Raw genomic sequence first — 20,922 nt, forward strand, 5'->3', positions numbered from 1 at the left:
GGAATGATTTTCAAATGTTGATCAGCAGCAGAAAGTTCTATTCAGAAACTTCCATCAGTTCTTTTATCTCCACGGTTCATTATTTTTTCTTGAATGGCTTAGAAAAGATAGTACTTGACCCACTCTGCATTGAGGTAGCGATCATTATGAACTCTGATATAGATTTATGCTTAATGATCCATCTTACGTGGCTGAGTTCAACACCAGACAGACTGAATATCTGTCAACAGGCTGATCTTGCTTTGGTCAAGCAACTTTCATCTGTTAGTATTTTATTTTTCTAGGGAAATGTTTTTCAAATGTTTCTAGTTGATGGTTGTAGTGAAGAAACTAAGATATAAAGCTCAAGTGAGAGCCTGTCAAATTAAAATTAGAGATGATGCTCAAGAGCTATGTAAAAGCTGAGTATTGATATTAATACAATCACCCATCATTATACACTCTGCTTGGTATGGTGTTCTGTGTATAGGTGCGGCAAAGCACTGAGCTGATAGATCTGTGTAGACCCTCTGTAGATAACATCTCACATGTCACTGTGCACCACATGTGTGTGAATTCAAAGCATTTGGCATCTAGGGAGTCAGAAACAGCCCTTCCAGTTTTAGGACTGAGGTTTTATAGGTTTGTGTTCTCTCAGTATTTTTGTATTCTTTTAGTAATTTAATTATTTCTATATATATTTTAATGAGCCAGCAAACAGGTACTGGATCTATTAACTGAACATGTATGCACGTGCACTTACACACTTTCTTTACAAGAAAAAATGTATGACAGGGCTTTGTGGTATAATAGCTCATCTGCTCTTATGTCATACCGGGTGATGAAAAATTTCCAAAGATAGAGTCATGGACTAGAAATGTTAAAGCCTTCAAATTCAAACAGTGCAAGGGGCCATCTGTACCACTGGACTTCATATTTCTTTTTGTTCATGGATATACAAAGTGAGCTCTGAGAGGCTGTGTTTGGGTCTTCCTTTGGAGTGCAGCTGCAATGTAATTGTCAGGTTCATATCAGGGAAGAGAGAGCACAGAGGGAAAGACAGCAGTGATGACTGTTTTCAAATTGTGCATTTTTATACTGTGGGAAGAAAGCAATTACAGAAAGGTTACCCTAGCTTATTATTCATGAGGTTTCTGAGCTTTTAAACAAATTGTTGTGCAAATGCTTATAATCTCACCATCTTCTGTCTCTCAGAAGGTGTTCACATCCCCACACATGCAATAGATCAAGCAGACTTCCAAAAATAGGCATACTGTTTGTGCTTGCAGTTCCAGATGATCTTGTTATGCCAACTGGAGTTATCTTTGGTCCTTGTGGATCCTTTTCACACAGTTCCTATTACAGCTGGAAGCTGCTACTGTACTTACAGCCCTCTCCTTTTTGGGCGCCGTACTTGGGTTTCAAAGCCGAATGCAATTAAGTCATCCTGATTAGATCACTAGAGCCTTTAGAGAAATCTGCTCAGTAACATGCCTGAACTTTCACTATGGTTCCAAATGAATAATTTTTTGGTATGTGACTTCTCTTTGAAATGTGGAGCACTCTCTTTGCCTGAAGGAGTATCTGGTTCTGTATAAACATGGAAGGTTTCAGACCATTTGAGGGACACAGTGCAGGATAATTTCAAATGTGTTAAAGGTCTGGAGCGCGTATCTCAGCAGTGTTAGTAACAGTGTTCTGCAGCCGCTTCTCATCTGCTGACAATTTTACAAATCACAGAATTGTAGGAGTTGGAAGGGACCTCAAGAGATTGAGCTTGACACCAAAAAGAGGCCATCTTGATCAACTTGACTCCCATGCTTTTGATGTTTATAAACAGTGATGGGACCCTTTCTCAACCTTCTCTTCTCCAGGCTGAACAACCCCAAGTCTCTCACAAGTACAGGAAATGCTCCAGGCCCCTTCATCATCTTTGTGGTGCACCAGTGGCCTCTTTCTAGGAAATTTTTGTATGGAGGAGCCCAGAACTGGACACAGCGCTCATGATGTGGCCTCATCAGGGCAGTGTAAAGGAAGAGGATCACCTCCCTCAACCTGCTGGCCACGCTCTTTTTAATGCTATAAAATACTATTACAGGATACTATTGGCCTTCTCAGCCACAAAGGGCACACTGCTGCTCATGACCTGCCTGTTATCCACTAGGACCCCCAGGTCCTTCTCTGCAGAGTTCTTTTCCAGCAGGTTAGCCCCTACCTTGTACTGATGCATGCAGTTATTTCTCCCCAGGTGTAGGACTCTATACGTGCTCTTGTTTAACTGCATCAGTTTCTTCTCTGCCCAGCTCTACACCCTGTCCAGGTCTTGCTGAATGGCAGTCAGCACAGACTTTTGGTGTGTCAGCCAATCCTCCCAACTTCCCATTATCAAGTTCATTGATGAAGATGTTGAACAAGACCATACCCAGCGCTAACCCCTGGTGAACACCACCAGTTAAAGATCTCCAACTAGAGTTTGTGCCATTGATCAGAACCCTTGGAGCTCTGCCAGTCAGCCTGTTCTCAACCCAGCTGACTGTTCACTCATCTATCCTGCACCTTCTAAGCTTCATTACCAGGTTGTTGTGGAAGAGAGAGTCAAACACAGTTGCTCTTCCCTAACACATTTTATAGGGCCTTCCAGGAAGCACTGTCTGAGATCCGTCACTCCTGTGTCTTTACTGTATGTTGCCCTGTGTGCATTCGGCACTAGGTATAAAGTCTTTAAGTGCATCTTCACACTCCCAAATGCCTGTGTTCCTGTGATGCACCAGGTGCCATCAGAGTAGTAACCAAACGTTGTCAAGGATTGTGCATTGGATATTGAATAGTCTCAGTGCAACAGATAGCTTTGGGGTATCAATTACTAGCAAATGTGAATCCTTGAAGAAAATACTACTTTACTTTGAAATTATGGACAGTTTTGCATGCTGAGTGCCATCTGCTTTCTTTGGCAACCTCTGCTCTCATTGCAATAGTCCTTAGGACAATCAACATACGATATGGGAATGGACAGCCACCAGATTCATGAAACGGTTTTACTTTTATGTAGGTAAAACATGGACTTAAAAATACAGGGAGCAGATTGAAAGTAATGATGATGAAAATGCAGATAGAAAATTGTGAAGACAAAATATACAGAAGAAATCCCCTAAGCATCTGATACTCTCAGCTGTGCCTCCACCTACTTGATGGTAGTTGGCTCGTTTCTTGAGAGCGCCCTGAGTTTGTTTTTGTTTGTTTGTTTTCAGTGCTAGAAATTCAGAGAGAGTTACAGAAGACTTAATCACAGCCCAAACTGAGTTAGGCCAGCAGAATTAGGCTGCTTGAAAATATTCAAGAGCCAAAATATGTCTCTGAGCTCACCAACATTGTTGTTTATAGCTCATTCTCAGTTTAGTAAATAGTAAGCAGCTTTTTTTCTCTGCTAAGATCTGAATACTTACTGGCAGGTTGGACCTGTCTTGTTTAGTCCTGGGTAAAGCAAACAGTTGCAGCTCAACCTTAAATAGTGTAATGGGAACTGTGTGCTGTATTTAGCAAGTAAATAAAAGCATGTTCATGAGAGACCTCAAAATGGCCACTGAAAATTCAAAGTAAAGACTGGTAATTGTCCACATTCTTTCTTTTATTTCCTGGGGCATCAAACTAATAATTGATAGTTAACAGCAGGCTGACATTTTGGAGGATTTTTGTTTTAGAAGCCAGGTTGTTAAAGCTACTTATTTGCAGAGTTCCAAGCCTTTGTTTGCAGTTCACAGAAATATAATGTTACTGCTTTATGTTTTACATAAGCTTTGTGCCACTGAATTCAACTATATGAATAGCTGACTTCTTCCTTCCAGCAAAATGTGTCCTTCACAGAAAGCATTTTTTTTGTGTGCTTTTCTGAAGCATTCCAGTTAACATAAGAAAATCAAGAAATGGAATGATAGCCTGAAACATAGTTGGCAACATTTTAGACTTTAGTGCTGAAATGCATTTCTTTTGCAGTAAGTTTACTAAAATGCCTTTCTTTGCAACCACAGTGCCATAAGAATGCTGTGGTACTTGTTCTGGAGGTCATATTTATTAACAAGAAAATAGTAATTGGAAAAGAGATAAAGCACGGTCTGTTGCTTTAGAAATTATTCTTTGAATTGGCCAATTTTCAACTGTAAGGAGCTCTCAAAGGATTTTATCCCTCATACCTTTTTTTTTTCTTCCCAACAGCACACTAGTAAAAGGGTTCTTGTGAAGCTTCTGTATTTCAATGGACAGAGGAAATCTAAATTGCCTCTAGGCATTTTCTTACCTCTAATGAATTAAGCCTGATCCAGAGTGTATACACGCAGAATGGAAAGATACAGTTTGGAATTGTGTTTTGCTGTTAAGGTACAGGACGTTGTGAAATAGCAGATTCAGGCATTAGGAATGCAGCACTTTGAGGTGGTAGGTTGTGACTGTACTTGCAGCAATCTGCATAACATTTTCTGCAGGTCTTTATCAGTTAACTTTTATTGCTATTTCATTTCCCATGATGAAGAAGTGGAATAACTCTTTCTGTCAAAGAAAATTGTCCCTGTAAGTTATGTTGCTCCAAGAAAGAGTTGCCCTGTTGGATCTTGCTATTCCATGTCTACCATAAAGACTTTTATGTTTAGAGTGTTACTGCAGAAACTGTCGAGTTGGATGCTTTGTTTTTCCCTTCTTTGTGCTGCCCTCAGTTTTAATGGAACAGTGTATGACCACAGAGAAGATGGACTTTATCTTATCTGAAAGTGAATTTATCCAGTGCTATAATATATTGTGATTGCACTATTAAGATACTATTTTATTCAGAAAAGAAAATATTAAAAACACTCAAAAAATATCAGACAGTTTATAAGATCCGTGTGAAGGGTAAGTATGGTCTGGATCAGCTGTTCTGAGCTATTGCTCTTGAAGGGTTTGATGTCACTCTAAGGGAGAGATGTGATTCATAACATACAAATGATTTCCTGCGTGTAAATTAGAAGTTACCTCTATTCCATATATTTCTGTTTATTTTCCATATCAGCACTTGCAATGTTTGATGTGTGCAGTGCACACAAGTACAGTTGATGCAATGCCATCACAGGGGCCTGAAGTGAAAGAGCGGTATGCAGTGGAGTAGAGCTCCTTGCTTCTCCTAATGATCTGCCCTGTTTTGATATGAGTCAAGTGTTTGGAGATCTGGAAAAAACTGTTCCTTGCTGATTTCCCTTGTTGCAGTGAACACACAGGCTTAATGATGTGTTGCTGTATAGACGAATCCAATGAAAGCAGGTGAAGGGTGCTTTCAGGACCTGTGTTCCATAGATCCTTCACTGCTGGTGGCCTCCTACAGAGTGCCCAGCATGGAGCAATTTGGGAGAGCCCCGCAGCTACCTTAGCTTATCAGAGCCACAAGATGGGTTTTATGACCACAGCTTTTAGCGGCTGAGGATGTTCAAAGTGGCTGGCAGCTACTTGCTTTCAACATCTCTGCAGCTGAAATCAGGCGTATCCCATCTCCTGATGTGTGGTCCGGAGTTTGGAGGCTCATCTGGGAAGTGGTTGTTTCACCTTGTGAAGGTTAGCAGTTGGTAGGGCTTTGTTTGTTTGCTTATTTGACAAAACAGCAGGAGTACGCAAACTTGTTGCCTGCTACTTGGACCATGTTTGTAACACATCTTTCTCAGTTCAAACACAGTAAATACAGCAGCTGGTGTTGCTGGCTTTAATAATCCACTATCTATCTACTTCCAGAGGAGATCTTTCAAAGGGTAAGTACTGTTATGGGGGTTTTGTTCTATTTTAAATGCTATCTAACAAGGACCCATTCTGGACTGTACATTGTCATTGTCTGCCTAATATTTACTAAGGCATAAAGGGAGTTTAAAGTTGCACACTTTCAGAGAACATTTTCTTCCAAGTTTCCATTAAATGTCCCATGTAAACAAGACATGCAGGCTCTGTTAGTGAGGTTGAAGGAGTTTGTGATGTGAGAGTGTAATGTCTGCAAAATACTTTTAAGGATATCAGATGTTTTGGGGGTGAAAACTATCTCCTTCATTTTAATTTGATTTTCAGGAAAAAAAAAAAAAGAAGCAAAAGAGTATATAGCTAATTTAGAAACACTTTTTTGGATGTTCTTCACTTGCTTTTCTTTCTCCATATTATTTAGTTGTATGCCTTTCTTTCATTGCTCTTGATAGAACAGTATCAGTTTTCCTCCTATGCAAAAATTGCCTTAGTTGTTTTAAGTACTGCTGGGAAGCTCTGTCTACCCTTTTTAGTCATTTTTTAAAGAATGGTGTATCTTTTTAGTGAAGAAATAATTTTTATAGCTTTGAACCATTCATTAAAAACAGTCACATCAATCGTATTCCTAACCTAAAATTTCTCCATGAGAATTTTCCTAAAAGCTTCCCCTTTTTCAGACAAATAGATTTAAGTGAATTTTATAAAAAAAGATATTGGATATTAAGAAAGAATCTAAGTGGTCACTTTTAACAACAACAAGTAGTCCATCCATTCACATCCCAGAGGGTTACACTGAATAATACATTTCTTAAATTACATCATTGAATTAGAATAGACAATTAAATATTGTTGCTACTGGCTATTTTTGCTGTGCTTTGCTGTCTTCTCCTATTAGAGCTCTATCAGGGATATATATGTAACATGAAATTATTTATTATTAGCTCCTGAAATAATCAAATGATTAGTTCTTTTTAGAATTCAGTGTTCCTCCTGGAGAATTGAACATAAACGTATCTCTTTCAGCAGCATTGTGTGACTTATTGCCTTATTGGATGCTATCAAAATCAGTAGCCACTTTTTAAGTCCCCGAGATAAGCAGAACAGAAAGCACAGTCAATCCATGTGGAAGCAGGTATAATCATCCACTAGATTTTTTCTTTCCCCTTGGCTTTCTAATGCTACCTAACCTTCAGTGAACTCCTTTAACATCCGCTTTCATAGAATGCTCTCTCTTACACCTTCATAGATTGGGGTTTCTGTTTGATTTTTAGAAATGGAAAAATAATTATGCTTCTGAGAATTTCAATAACTAAAGAAAATGACTGACAGTGGAGATTCGTTTAAGAGGGTTCATTGGATATTAGGGTAACACAGTCAGTGTGAATAGAAGTCTGCAATGTTTCACTGTCTTCATAATGATTTAAGTATTCCCTCTTCAGTTGCTCAGAATATGCTTATTATATTCCTCTCTTCAGTTTCAAATTACATTGCCCAGAGCTTCTAAGATTTTTAAAAATTTAGAAGTTCATAGAATCATAGAATTGTTTGAGTTGGAAGGGACCTCAGAAGTCACATAGTCCAGCTCCCTGGCAGCAAACAGGGATGTCCACACTAGGTCAGTTGCTCAGAGCCTCATCCAGCCTGACCTCAAGTGTCTCTAAGCATGGGGCTTCTGCCACCTCTCTGGGCAACCTGTGCCAGTGGCATACCACCCTTACTTTATGTTGTGAAAGACAAGTAGAGTAGTGTAGTAGGGCTATATTGTACTGTTGTATCTAGTCTAGTATGCAGTGTAGTAGTAGCAGTAGTATCTCAGAATCATAATTCCTCTCAATCAGAATTGATGCAAGCTGCAAATAAGAAGGTAATCCTTTTAGGAAAAAAAATGCACTTCCACAATGCACATTTACATGTTTGATCTCTCAGTTGCATCAGAGAACATGAGGTCTTGGTGTTTGGAAAAAAAGAATGTGTGTTTCACTGTCTGGCCGATAAGGATGTGTGTGCGTATATATACTAATATATATGTACAAAAAAGTAAATAAGCTATGAGAAAACATTACAGAAATGAAAACGTACATTGTTTTCACTACATGTCCCTCAGGCATCCATGAGCTATACCTATTATCTATCTCTTAGGTTTACTTTATTTTTGATAATTTTTCAATTGTGAGTGATGCTGACAGTTGTAATTATAAAGAAAGATTTTCAGTGAACAAAGATATTAAAAAGTAAGGATCCCAGCTTGAGAAAGGCTTAAGCATCTGAAGAGAAGACACAAACAATACAAAAGATTTTAGAAAGCCATTTCTCTTCTTAGGACTTGAGGGTATGGAATTGCACATTCCTTTCTACATGAGCATATTGTATTCCCTCCCCCACTTTTTTCTCCAAAAAACCCTAAACTGTATTGCAAATTATTATCCACTGGCGTGGGGCCTAGACCCCTTACAAGTTGGAAACCTTTTTATATGCTGTAGATTCTTTTCAGTTTTAAAGCCCTGTGTTGGCTTGTGAACAATAATGACGTCAACTCTTGAAATCCAACTCGAGCTCTATAGCCTGTTCTGCAATTCCTGCAAAGCCAGTAGCATTCATGTATTGTTTCCAAATGGGATAGATTTGAACTGACATTTCTGATGAATGAGCTGACATTGTGGTTTGTTTATTATTGTTTTTTTGTTGTATCCCTTAAATGTGAGTGGCTAATTCTGAGAAGTATTTTTTGCAATATGTAATGAAACATTGCGGTGGGAATGACATACAATATGGGAATTTGTCTCTCTCTATATAAATCTGAATCTGAAATTAATATTTAAGTTTCTTTATCAATATAAATGTAGAGTGTCATTTTACAATTGCGATGTCAAGATAATTTTCCATAAACAAATGTTGGCTGGCATTAATTAGTCCCTTCTGTCATAGCAGTGATATCTGATTGTATTAAAACCAGGATTTACTTAGGCCCTTGCATAAATCATTGTTTATATATAGAATTATACATACTTGTTATTTATCTCACTGATATGAGGTAGCTGATATTATGAGGTGATAAGACTGACTTATTTAGCTGGATTACACTCTAATTATTCTATATGCTATTCAAGTATAAGCTGGTATATGCTTCACAAAGGCATTTCTGTACTTATATCTCCCCTGTAATTGTGTAGATGACAGCTGAGTGTTTAAAAAAGAGGTGGAAGTTAATAAATTCAAGACAGGCAGGTTGTTTATATTTGATGTCCAAAATTTTAGGTGTTCGAAGAAAAAATCTAATAGAACCTTACTACTGTGCTGAGGATCCATGACCCTTAGAAGAGGTTAAGAACAAACTTAATGTGGTATATAAATGTGATACTTTTCTAAGGAAGGTTTTCCCTTCCTTAGAAGTTTTTTCCCTTCCTTCCCAGTGTGCTGGAAACTGCTCATGAGTTAATTATTTCTGAAATCTTGTAAGGTTGATCGGTGTTGTGAACTGTTTTACACGATGGGCCAAGGGCAGGAAATGTGGTTTTACTAAGGACTGAAATGGGAACCAAAGCTTGGTAGCTCTCAGGCCGTGGAAAGCTGAGACTGAACATCTTTCCAGACCTGCTTAAACTGAAAAGGATTTGGAATTTTGGAGTGTGGGATTCAATTATAGCAACTTTGGAAGATTGCTGCTGTGAATAACATACAGTACGTAAGCAGAACAATTGACCCATTTCTCTGTAGTCAAGGGAATTATGGTTGGTGAAAGTTTTTGGGGAGTGCTTTAGTATATTCGAACTAATTAATAAAAGAACACCTGACAGTGAATAGTTTTGCCACTACAGTTCTGCATTGATTCATCTTACCAAGATCACCCTTGATGAGTGTTCTCCAAGTTACTTCTCCACTTAAAAGAGCTTAAAAGAGCTTAGGTCTATTGAAGCACATAAATGAAGTAGTTTCTGGCTTTCCGTATGATCTCAGATGCAGTGTACTGGGTATAGTTTTGTAACATCATGATGCGGGTAGGTATTATAATTCACAAGCTCTTGCTTAAAATTTCAAGGTCAGTAGTTAAATTGTAGTTGTTGGCAGATACCTGCAGTAGCCATAATTTAGTTGTTAAAAAACCTGATGTTGTTGTGTCTTATAAAGGAGAAAGATGGAACATAATTTGTGTAAAGCCACGATTTTTATCATGCTCTTCTATATCTTCTTCTTTTGGGTGAGAAGGGAAGAGCAACTCCTGCAACTTTGATTAGTTTGAGTAGCTTTTATAAGGTTTAATTGGAAGAATTGATTACTGCCTAGAAAATCAGGTACATTTAATCAACAGTGAAAGCCAAAATGAAGTTTAAAAAGAAAGAACTCATAAAAGAAACATTACCATTCAGTCTGAGCAATGGAAGAAGACAAGGCAATGCACTTCTCTGCATTTCAGAAGATGTTTTACTCTGTAGACCACCAGTTGTCATTGCATTCACCATACTGTGCTTTTTCATGGTGATTGTTGTATGAATAACCGCATCAGTGAGTTCAAATGAAGTTGAGAGGAAAATGCCACAGAAAAGTGAGAAAAAGAAAAACCAGTATTCTTTAAACATCATACTTTTTCTATTATTCTTTCCTTCTTTTCAGAATTCTGGAGACAGCTCATGCTTTATTTTTGTTCTTAGGTCATCAGTTCTTTCTTAATTCTCTTATAGAGATTTATAATCATTTTTTGTTGTTTATCTTCACTGATGTATTGTGATTCCAAGAAGAGATGATAGTGATAGGGAGAAGGGAATGAGTAATAGGGGAGACAGACTGTTGGAAACAAAAATAGTATGTTTAATTGACGCAGTTACTAAAAGTGAAGCAGTTACAATAAGAATTGTAGAGAATATTCTTGCCATTTAACTTAGAAAAGTTTAGTGTCTGAATCCATGTTTAAACTGCCAGATACTTCAGCTATGATACATAGATGGCTCTAAAAGTAATTACTTCTATTTATTTCCATGGAAATTACAACAGATACAAAAAGCACAACGTTATTATTTGATGGAGCAAATTCTCCACTACAAAACACCATTTTTCAACAGTCACCACCATTAGCTATACATTTTTACCAGCAACGAACAAGAGACTGCATGCTGCACATATAAAAATCTGCACCCTCAGAGGTGACCCACTGTTTCACAGCTGATATAAAGATGTCATCATTACTAGGAAAATCAGCCCAAATGGATGGTATTTAGGAAGCACAAAACCCAGACAATACAGTAGGTGTGATAGGACAGTCCAGCCAAGACTGGTAATGTGCTCCACTGTCTTCAAACTGGTGTTGGACCGGACATTACTGTGTTGTAAGAGAAAGGCAGTCTTGTTGTCTGGCCTGACTCTGGAAGTTTGAGTGTTCAGTTAGGCAGCATTGTGATGTAGTGATCAGAGTTGATGTTTGTCCATATTTCAGGAAATCCAGATGGATCACTTCTTCCCTATCCCAAAAGACCGTACACATCATTTTGACCACTGAGGGCTGCATCTTGAATTTATTCTTAAATGAGAAATTTACATCTTGCCTCTCCACGGACTGCCTATAGTGGTGATGCCACATCTCATCACCAGGAATGATGTGGTCCTGGAAACCACCACAGTCAGCCTTGCATTGGTTCAATAGGTCCTGACAAACTTGCAAATGATCTTCTTTCTTTGTGAGCATTTGTGGGACCCACCTGGTGCAAACTTTGCAATATTCCAGTATTGCCACTATCATTTCCAGTGCATTGAAACTGATACTCAGCTCTGTACACAGTTCCCTGGTCATAATTAGTGTGGATGAGCTGCTTGAGACGCTTTCCCTTTTGTGGTGTAACAGCTGTGCATGGCCACCTGGAACATGGCTTGTCTTTCACATCACAGTTGCCACAGCTGAAATGCTGCACCCACCACCTCGCTGTGCTCATATCCACTGTTTGGTCTCCATAAAGCTTCAACAATCATCAGTGAACATCAGTGGGTGCCATTTTGTCCACGCCTTTGCTTCATACACATCCGACTGCCCCTCTGCTGCCATCTGTCACATGGCAACAAAATGTAATGGAATATTGGTAGGAAGGTTCAACCTCTACTGCCATACCATCAACATCTGCCACTGATATGATCCAATGTAAAGAAAACAGGAGGCATTACTTTTGGAGCAGCCCCTGCTTCTTTGTGATTTAAAATGTCTAATCTAACCCTTACTTTAAGGTTGGTTATTTCCCTTCAGATCTTGCTGGGATTAATGGCTGTGACACAATATTTTCTTTACTGAGAAAACTAACAACAGAGAGGAGATTCTTTTTCACTTTTTTTGTTTTTTAGGAATTTTCAAAAATACAGTTTGCCAAGGTAATAAACGTCATTTTCAGCCATAATGTTCAATGAGTGAGAGCCAAAGAAGTATGAGGGATGCTGTAGATTTAGAGCCTGCTAAAAATAGTAAATCCTGAAACACAAGAAGTCCTACCATTTCCTGTGGCCCTTTTGCTTTGTTCTCCTCCCTCTGACTGCATTTTCTGTTTACATTTGACTGGTCTTTTTGTTTCTCTGCTTCCTTTTTGGACCCTTCTGGCCATCTCCACTTTTTCAGCAGTTGCATACCTGTTTCCTGCAGGTTGCTTGTTGTTAACCCTGTAATTGTCTTTTCATGTGATAAAAGACTTCACCCTTTCCCCTTTTTGACAGATATCTGTGCACTTAAAAGTTCTGACAGAAGAATGCCTGTGGCCTGAATCAACTGAGTTACCACCCTGATGTTTTCCCAACCCATAACTGTTGAACAGTATCACTTTCTTGTATCTTCCCTACAGAACCATTGTGCATAGGAAATAAGCAGCTGATCCTCATTTCCTTTCCTCATTCTCAAGCTGCTTAAGAGGACCTCTGAGTCAGCATCTCATTTTGTCATGTATCATCATCTACATACTATTCTCTAGCCTGTTGTGCTTTATCATTTATCTCCAGCATCATCTGATTGCATGTCTCTGCAGGATCACCCAGAGATGTAAGCCTAGGAAACACTAATTGGCACTGTAATGTCCTGGCTAACCTGACTTTACTTCATACCAAACCTCTGTGCACGTCTCTGATTTTAGCCACTTCTCATCCTGTCAGCTATGTCATCTTTCTGAGCGACCCATGATAAATGTAGTGCGTTTAATGTATTCTTCCTTTGTAAAAACTACCTTTTTGAAATCCATCAGGAACATAAATCAAGGGACTATTACACACACTGAAAAAGAAAGAAAAAAAGAAAGAAAAAAAAAAAAAAAGCAGCAGCCAAGCATTCTCCCCAGTTTGTCCACTTTTGCAGCACTGCCAGTACCTCAATGAAAGGCACTTTGAATTGTATCAGCACTGTCAGCAAGAATTGCAGGGCTGCATTCCTGCTGTGGGAGCACACTGCGCTCCCAACACCATTCTGTGACATTATTTCAGGCTGACTCAGGGGGACAGATGTCTCCTACTAAATCATCAACACGAGTGTCTCAAGCATCTGCTTTTTCCTTTGGAGACTTAATGTTTCAGTGTTCAACAGGCCTGATCCTGCTTAAAGTGGTGAATACTTTCCTTTGATCTGCTTAGCAAGCAGATCTCACAAGGCAGGGATACTGTTCATTCACCTTTGTTTTGAAGGGCCTGGAATAATGACCAGCACGGTCAGTCAGCCTCAAGATATTAATCCTTGTCCTCCCTCAGTTACTGCATGCTAACCCTTTGAGAACTACCTTACAGCAGTGTTCACCAGACATTTCTTAGGGCTCAGTTTGATGACATTCCCCGCATTCCTGGCATCTTTGCTTTCCTCTGATGACTCTTAGCTTTCTACACCTTTTCCCAGGGCAACGGCTCACTCTATTTAGGTTTGAAGTTCAAAAGCAACATGTTTGGCAGCTGTTTCCTTTCTCCATGGTACTTTTCTCATTACAGCAGATATTGACTCCTGAAATAACTTTTTCTTCATGTAGCATTCCATCCTGCTTGCACCTACTGTTAGTGAATCTGTGCAAACATTCATTAGCTGGATGTGGTGTCTCAAGCTAAATCTTTTGCTCTTCTCCTTGGCCTTTAACATTTTCAGAAGAAATTACTTAAGCTCTATTGACAATTTTCTCCATATCAACTTTCTACTTGCCTGTATTTATTGGTTTCTTTCATGTTAGCCCAACATTGACAAGAGTTGGTACCACTTGTGTTTATTTTATATTAACAGAGCAGCAACCTCTGTTCTGAGGGCCTTTGGTGACAGACAGCTAAAACCCCTGCCATTGTCCAGTTCACTTGAACTCACCTCACGCTGGTGAAGCTGGTCAAGTGTGGTTCATTCAAACCAGCTGAGGATCTGCTCTCATGTCTGGGATAGAAGGTCCTGCATGACTCAGTTTAGTAGGAGGTGCAGGATCCTTCCTATTGGCCACCAGAGGTTGCTCAGAGCACATTAGCTGAGTGTTCAGTGCTGTACAGCTCTTTAATTCTTGAGTCCCATCCAAGGTTTGTTAATCTTCTGTGAAATTTGCTTCCATGTCCTGTTTTTCCCCTTGTATAGGTTATTCTCTCTGATGCCTCGCATCTCTGAGGTGCATTGATGGAGTCACCAAGGGAAGCTGGAGATGGGACTTGTCACAGGAGCCTGTCCCTGGGATGCAGAGATTGCAGCCCTTGCTGCATGTGGAAGTTGCTAAGTTCTTCTTGAGTTCATTTCCCATCACTGTGTGCTATATATATCCACAGGCATGCCCACAGTTGTTGGGAAAAAAAAATAAATACAAACTCCTCTACAATCTAGAAGCAGAGGAAGAAATAGATGTTTACTGTTTTCCCTCTTTGCTCTTTGAACACCCTTGAGGTCATCAGACTGCTGATGAAGGCATCGATGTGGTGTCAAATTTGGAAAGGAACATAGGAAGTTAAGAAATATTATGGAAAGTTCCAAATGAGGCCATGCTTCAGGTTTGGAGTCAGACCCAACTATCATCAAATTTCATTCATAATAAGGTCTTTATGTGGGTTGCAGCATTGGACTTGATTATATTTCACCCATGTGAGCATGTTTGGATCTTCTTTAGGTGATCCAAAGTTGGCTGTATAGCATCAAGGAGGTCTCTTTTGCCTCTTGGTGCAGAGGTTGATGTTCTGCTGCACTGCTGGTATCATTCTGTGTTTGGGTGTAATTCATTTTTTCCTGCCAGAAAGTGTTTATTCAGAGATTGCTAATTCTTAATCCTGCATCGTATGCAGCACCGTATGATTTTAGAATGACTCTGGTAAAAGGAGAGAGTGACTTCTAGACCTAGGCAGACCAGTTTCATGTATTTTAACTATGAATCTTCATCAAACTATTCGCTTTAGAATTAAAATAAATGCATTGTTGTAAGAGGTGGGGAAAGAGTAATATTTTCCCTGGATTAGGGATGGGGTCCCACATTTCCTACTTTCTTTTGGGAGTAGGAAATTCCAGAGATTATAAATTATAATTATAAATGTACCAATTATAAATGCATGAAAAACCATTAGCAACGGACTGTTTTGTCTTTGTGATTTGGAACTGGAATTTATCCAGTTGTTGCCGGAAGGCTACATTTAATTTGTACTGTGTTTGCATAAATGGCATATTTGTAAAAATCACATTTTACTTGAACAATTGTAAATGATGCGTTTATCACAGGGAGAACAATGATCTATTGTTCTGTTGAAATAGAACAGTACTGCCCTTCCAAACTATCCAATGGCAAATCATGAAAAATTTGAGTATATGTACTTGAATGTCGCTTATCTTGTCCCCACAATCAACACTCATATGCTCATATTCCCTGGATGTGTAAAACTCAAGAGATTCTTTGAATTGCTCTCTTAATCATGTTGGCATTATAGTTACTTGCTAAGTAAAGTTCTTTAACAATGATGCCCTTGTTTATCAGTGCAGTGGCACTCCTTTGTCCAGTGCAAATAGTTACATGTTGTAGTAGGACAGTAGCTGATGGGAGCATGGTGCTGGCTGAGGGGAATCCAGTGCTTGGAGACAGTTGTTCAGAGCACTATATGCAATCTCCTCCACCCTGCAGGCAAATGGAGTCTAAGCAGAATATAGGACTTCCGCCTGTAAGGTCTCAAGCATCAGTGGGCAATTTGCCCTCCAGCTTGCATCTCATTCATGTATTTGGAGAATATTTGTTGATTTGAGGTTGTTGTTTTTTGGTTTTGTTTTGTTTTGGTTTTTTGTTTGTTTTGCTTTTAAACCCATTTAGCACATCTTTACAGTCTGTGCTCTTTAAGATCAGATGTAGAATACTTAAGAGAGACATAATTGGAGAACGCTTCTTAGTTCATACCATAGTTTACCTTTTATTCTTTTTTAAGTTGGGTTAATCAAGAGTAATGTAATATTGCTAAATTGTGCTGTGGTAAGTGAGAAACCCACTCTGTAGTACAATGACTGCTGCTGACTCTGGCCAAGAATTGTATCATTTCTTTGGAAGAATGCATATTTTACAATTTCTTGTCAGATACAGTTGCTAGATATATTTTTGAATCTGTGTAGCTAAACTCTCTGCCATTAACTTTTTTATTAGGAAAAGCATTCTCAGTCTCTTTGACTTACCACCACATGTACCATATTTGAATTGAGTCCAGAAACAGGTTCTGAGAGTATTGCATATTAAGCATTGAGAGAACGTGTTGTTCCCTAACACATATGCCTTTCCTTTATTCTTCTTCTCTTCTCTTCTCTTCTCTTCTCTTCTCTTCTCTTCTCTTCTCTTCTCTTCTCTTCTCTTCTCTTCTCTTCTCTTCTCTTCTCTTCTCTCAATATACCTTCAGTATGTAGAGGTTATTCTCTTTTAATTCTGTTGTTCTCCTTTTCCCTTTCCTGTTAACAATTATCTCTCCCCCTCCCCTTCTTTTCTCTCTTTGATCCACAGGTTTTGCAGTGCATGTTGGTCTCCCTTCATTCAGAACTTGACATTCAAAGGTACTTGATGAAAATTGAATCCTCTCAGAGAGTTAGTACTTTATTTTTTTTCTGCACTCTGCTGTGGATTGAGTTTTGTTACCTTTTAACTATGTGTGGTTTGCATCACAACTAGCGCTCTCAAATAAATACAGATCTGCATGCTTTTTCCCTCTGAAAGTGGTACATTCATATAGATTAATTGCATATGGGAGTGTGATGCATGTGCATCCTTTGATGATTTTTTAATTCTGACTTTTCCTTTAATGGCATGATAGATACAAAGTCTACACTCTTATTTCAGATAGATGTTTTGAAACCCACCAAATTCAGTGGCAGGTCTTAGTCAAATCAGATCCCTATCAGCTGACCCAATTCTAATTTTATGTATGTATTTATTACAAAAGTAAAGTTTCTGAAAAGTTGAGGTCAGATCTGTGGATGCAGAAGTAAATATTTCTGTATTTGATGTGCTAAAAAGCTTAGTTCTCAACTTGCAAATTGATCTTTTTATGAGAATTTAAGTTGAAGGTTAACACTGGCTGGATACCCAAGTGGGATAAAGGCTGGAGAGCAGTATAGAGGGACCAACTGAAATATAAATTAACATTTAAAAGAGCCCCAATGTAGAATATGCTAATGTTGTTTTACATATGCTTCCGCATCTTGGGGTTGTACTTTCCTTGTCTATAGTCAGCCCTTGCTGTCATGCAGATTCGGAAGTGTTTCTCTGTATCTTGCATTACAATGTAAGGCGGGCTGGCTGAGGAGGCCACAGCTCTTAGGAGTTTTTGTTTGAGTCTCTTGCAACTCTGAAATCACCTCTGTCACATCTTTCTACCTGTTGAGCTCCTCTTCCATTTCTGTGTGACTTCTTACACAGGTATCTGCTACAAATTTTTTCTAGCCTTGCAGTGAACACACACTCACCTTTTAGATACATTTTGAAAGGTGCTCCTGCATGGTTTTTTTTCCTGATGAGAACACTAAGCAAACACGTGCTGCCAATAAGGAAGGAGGCCTGGGAGCACGCAGCTTATTTGCTTCCCTGCTGATTTTGTTTCCACTTGGAGAATTTCAATGCACCAATAAAAATGCTGACCAGGGGGAAGATGGGAGTGGCAGGGTGTGGAGAGCAGGGAGGCTTCTCTCAGTTGTGCCGAGGGAGGAAGGAGCAGAAGGACACATTGACAAGTGGGCAAAGAGGATGTGAAGCTCCGCTCTGGCACAGCACCCCTCCTGCAGCCCCGTCCCACTCACCGACCTCCCTCCCACTTACCAGCATCAGTGGTGAGGGATTCTTTTTTCCTTCCCCCCTCACCCGGTTATTTTTGAAATAAAGTGTTAATGAAGATCTCCTCGTTTGCTTTTAGAAATCAGAAAAACAGGTTTTTCCAGAGCAGCTGTGGGCTGGAACCTGCATTGTGTTCCTGTGCTTTGGGAAGCAGACACCACAAAAACAGACCCTCCTCCTGTTTTCCTTAGGCACATGTGTGGGAGAAAAGGGCTGGGTAGGTAATCGTTTTCTTGAATCAGAACACACTATTCCCTAGGTACATCTAGGCATCTGCTATTTATTCTTTTTTATTTATTTATTATTTTTTCCTTTCTTCCTTTTTGCATGTGGTTTTAAGCATGTAAGGATCTTTCCCCTTTAATCAGCATAATGACCGCTTTTGTTTAAATCATCCCTTTTAACCTTTGGATTTCTCATGACAGTTCTGGGGGCTGTGTAGGTAGAAGTCACCTGCAGCTGATAAGTGAGACACAGCCATCTCCCTCCTGGAACAAGGGATGATTCTGTTTTGTGGGTGCTTCACAGTGGAGTTTTTAGGAGGGAAAAGAGAAATAGCTTCCAACTGAAGTTGCAGTAAGATTTTAATTAAGACAGATGTTGATGCCCAGGCATGAATTTATGGGTGACTTACTTAAGGTAGTAATGAGCTGAGGCTATGATGCAAGAATGAGACAGAGACTATGAAGGGGGGTAAGTTCTGCTGTAAGCAGAATAGATGGGGCAAGGGAAGGTTTTGCAGAGGGAAGTGGTGAGGTGATCCATCACTTGTTGAGTTGAGCTCTCACGTGTAAATAAATACTCTGTGTCACCGGGCGTTAGAATACAGCAGAGCTGTGTGACTGTGATTTCTTTCATTCAGTGTAATTTTTGCTTATTGTCAATGGACGATTGTTTCTATTGATAGATTATATCTATCGTTTTATTGTAATTTCCACCTTAAAATCTCATACTGACGTTGATAATAAGGAAAAAAAAAGAACAGTCTTGGACTTGGATAAAAACATTCTCAGAAATATTTCTATAGTGCAACGTGGATTACTCGGGTTGGCTTGGGCTTCTTGTTTTGATATTTCATGTATTCAAAAGAGATGCCACAGCATGTTGCCTTATTTCAGTCTGGACTTGTCTGGACTAATTAAGCTGCTCTTAGGCAGGCTGCTGGGTTCCTCGGGGCACGTTTTCAAATGCAAGTTCCTCCAATTAAGCATCTGAATAAGAGGTCTTGCAGCATAAGTGCCGAGCACCTACAGCTTTTATTGCTTCTAATGAATATCTTTACTGCAAACGCACTGCTTTCCAGAAAAACAGGCTTCGGTGTATCTGCGTGCCTACAGTAGGGAGCCAAAGGCTGGAAACGTTGCTCTGTGTCAGTCATTTATAGCAGAGTTGCGTGAAAAACTGCCTGCAAGCTCGGGGATCGCCCTGCGGAAGCCGAGCAGGGAGCGTGGCAGTCAGCAGCCGCGGCTGTCCTCGGGATTAAAAGAAATGGGTCTTGGCGGCCGGCCACAGCAGGGAGTGCGCAGCTGGCCATGCAGGGCTCCTGGGAAAACGTGCGGATTTTTCACATGGTTTGAATAGCATTTCTACCTAAAAATATGGCTATAAATCCTGACAAATGATGAGGCGTGATTTTTTTTTCTGCTCAGAGAAAGAAACCGTGGTCAGCATCAGTGTATACGGAGAAAAGTAGAGATCCTTCCATAAGCAGAGAGTTCTGCCTTCAGACTTATTCACAGAAACGGGTGAGGCACCCTCTTGGTGTGGCATCCCACACTGCAGTGGGCTGAGTGCCTCCCAGTGGGACTCACTGCAACAAACTGTGGGGCAGCATCTTTCCAAGGGGACTCTGTGTGTTGCCTCTGTGTGAGAGAGTATCCCAGTGTATCCATTCCATAGATGGAATATAAACTTAGGTGTACATAGGTGCGTGTATAAGCATTTAAATTTTCTGACAAAGCAGTATGGAAAACATTGTTATAATAATTTATTTACAGTAAGAACACATAGGTAGTATTCATTTTCACTCTAGCAGCAGTTATGTCACTAATAGCATGTCCAGACAAGTAAAACCTTGTAGCTGGGGTCATATAGGACCCTAAAGACTGTATCTTTGGAAGAAGCAGATCCTTCCTTCAGACGGTGGTAATTTGGAGCTGACACAAATGGGATGAGGAAATATGACTGCTATGATAATAAGAGCACATGTGCTGTGACAATATTTCAGAGATAATAAACTCATCATACATTAAACACAGCCTGCTTATATGTGCATTTGCAGTCTGTTTCATATCCAGTAGACATCTTTGGCACAAGTCATGGGAGAAATAATCTACCCGAAGGTCAAGAAAAGAAAAACAAGAAGAACAGCAGAGATCTGCTGAGTGGTTTTTACAGATCTCTGTTGTTCTTCTTGTTTTTCTTTTCTTTCTTTTTGTTTTTTGAAATGTTGTGAAGGAACTCAAATATTGGTTTGCTTACTTTGCCTGTGCTAAGTATGTTCTCTAGAGTACCTGCTTAAAGACAGTTATTTTATGAGGGCCGTATTATTCTTTTTATATCTTTGTTTACCATTCATACTCTGCCAGGAGTGCTAGAAACTCTGACGATGTACATGATAAGATTATTCTCCTTAAGAAAGAACTTTCTGTCAAGATAAGGACCAAGGAAGTTCCTGGAGACAGGTAATAGGAAGTGTAAATTGATCAAGAGATGAAATTAAATCCTTCTTCAGGTAATGGGTACATAACTTCCTAGTTCTTTTTGTCTGTGAAAATGTGTGAAGTGAAATTTGCAGCTTTTTGAAAAGGAAAAGAATGGGGGGGTGGGGGGGGGTGGGAATCAACCATCAGGGAAACGGATTAATGTGGTAAATAACAGCATAATGAGCACGGAAGGAAACTGTGATGAGCAGAGCAATAGAACTCATTAGGCCAAAGGGTGAGCATGGTGGTGATGGGCTGAT

The 20,922-nt window shown here is 39.5% G+C and overlaps 1 protein-coding gene across 36 annotated transcripts in view; it reads left to right on the plus strand.

The window, feature by feature from the left end:
* The window catches only part of KIAA1217 (KIAA1217 ortholog), a 325,153-nt gene that overhangs the window by 211,422 nt on the left and 92,809 nt on the right, over positions 1-20,922 (plus strand). For 16 of the 36 annotated variants that reach the window (XM_015853276.3, XM_015853279.3, XM_015853271.3 and 13 more), the window contains one exon: positions 16,635-16,715. The exons of 19 other annotated variants lie outside the window; for them this stretch is intronic. In XM_015853276.3, the coding sequence (XP_015708762.2) occupies positions 16,635-16,715 (81 nt within the window). Of the gene's footprint in view, positions 1-16,634; positions 16,716-20,922 lie in introns of those variants that run through there. One more of the 36 variants, XM_015853280.2, reaches the window with a different exon arrangement.

This window comes from Coturnix japonica, chromosome 2, assembly GCF_054131305.1.
Source record: "Coturnix japonica strain WE chromosome 2, WE-NBRP24, whole genome shotgun sequence".
NCBI classification, from domain to species: Eukaryota; Metazoa; Chordata; class Aves; order Galliformes; family Phasianidae; genus Coturnix; species Coturnix japonica.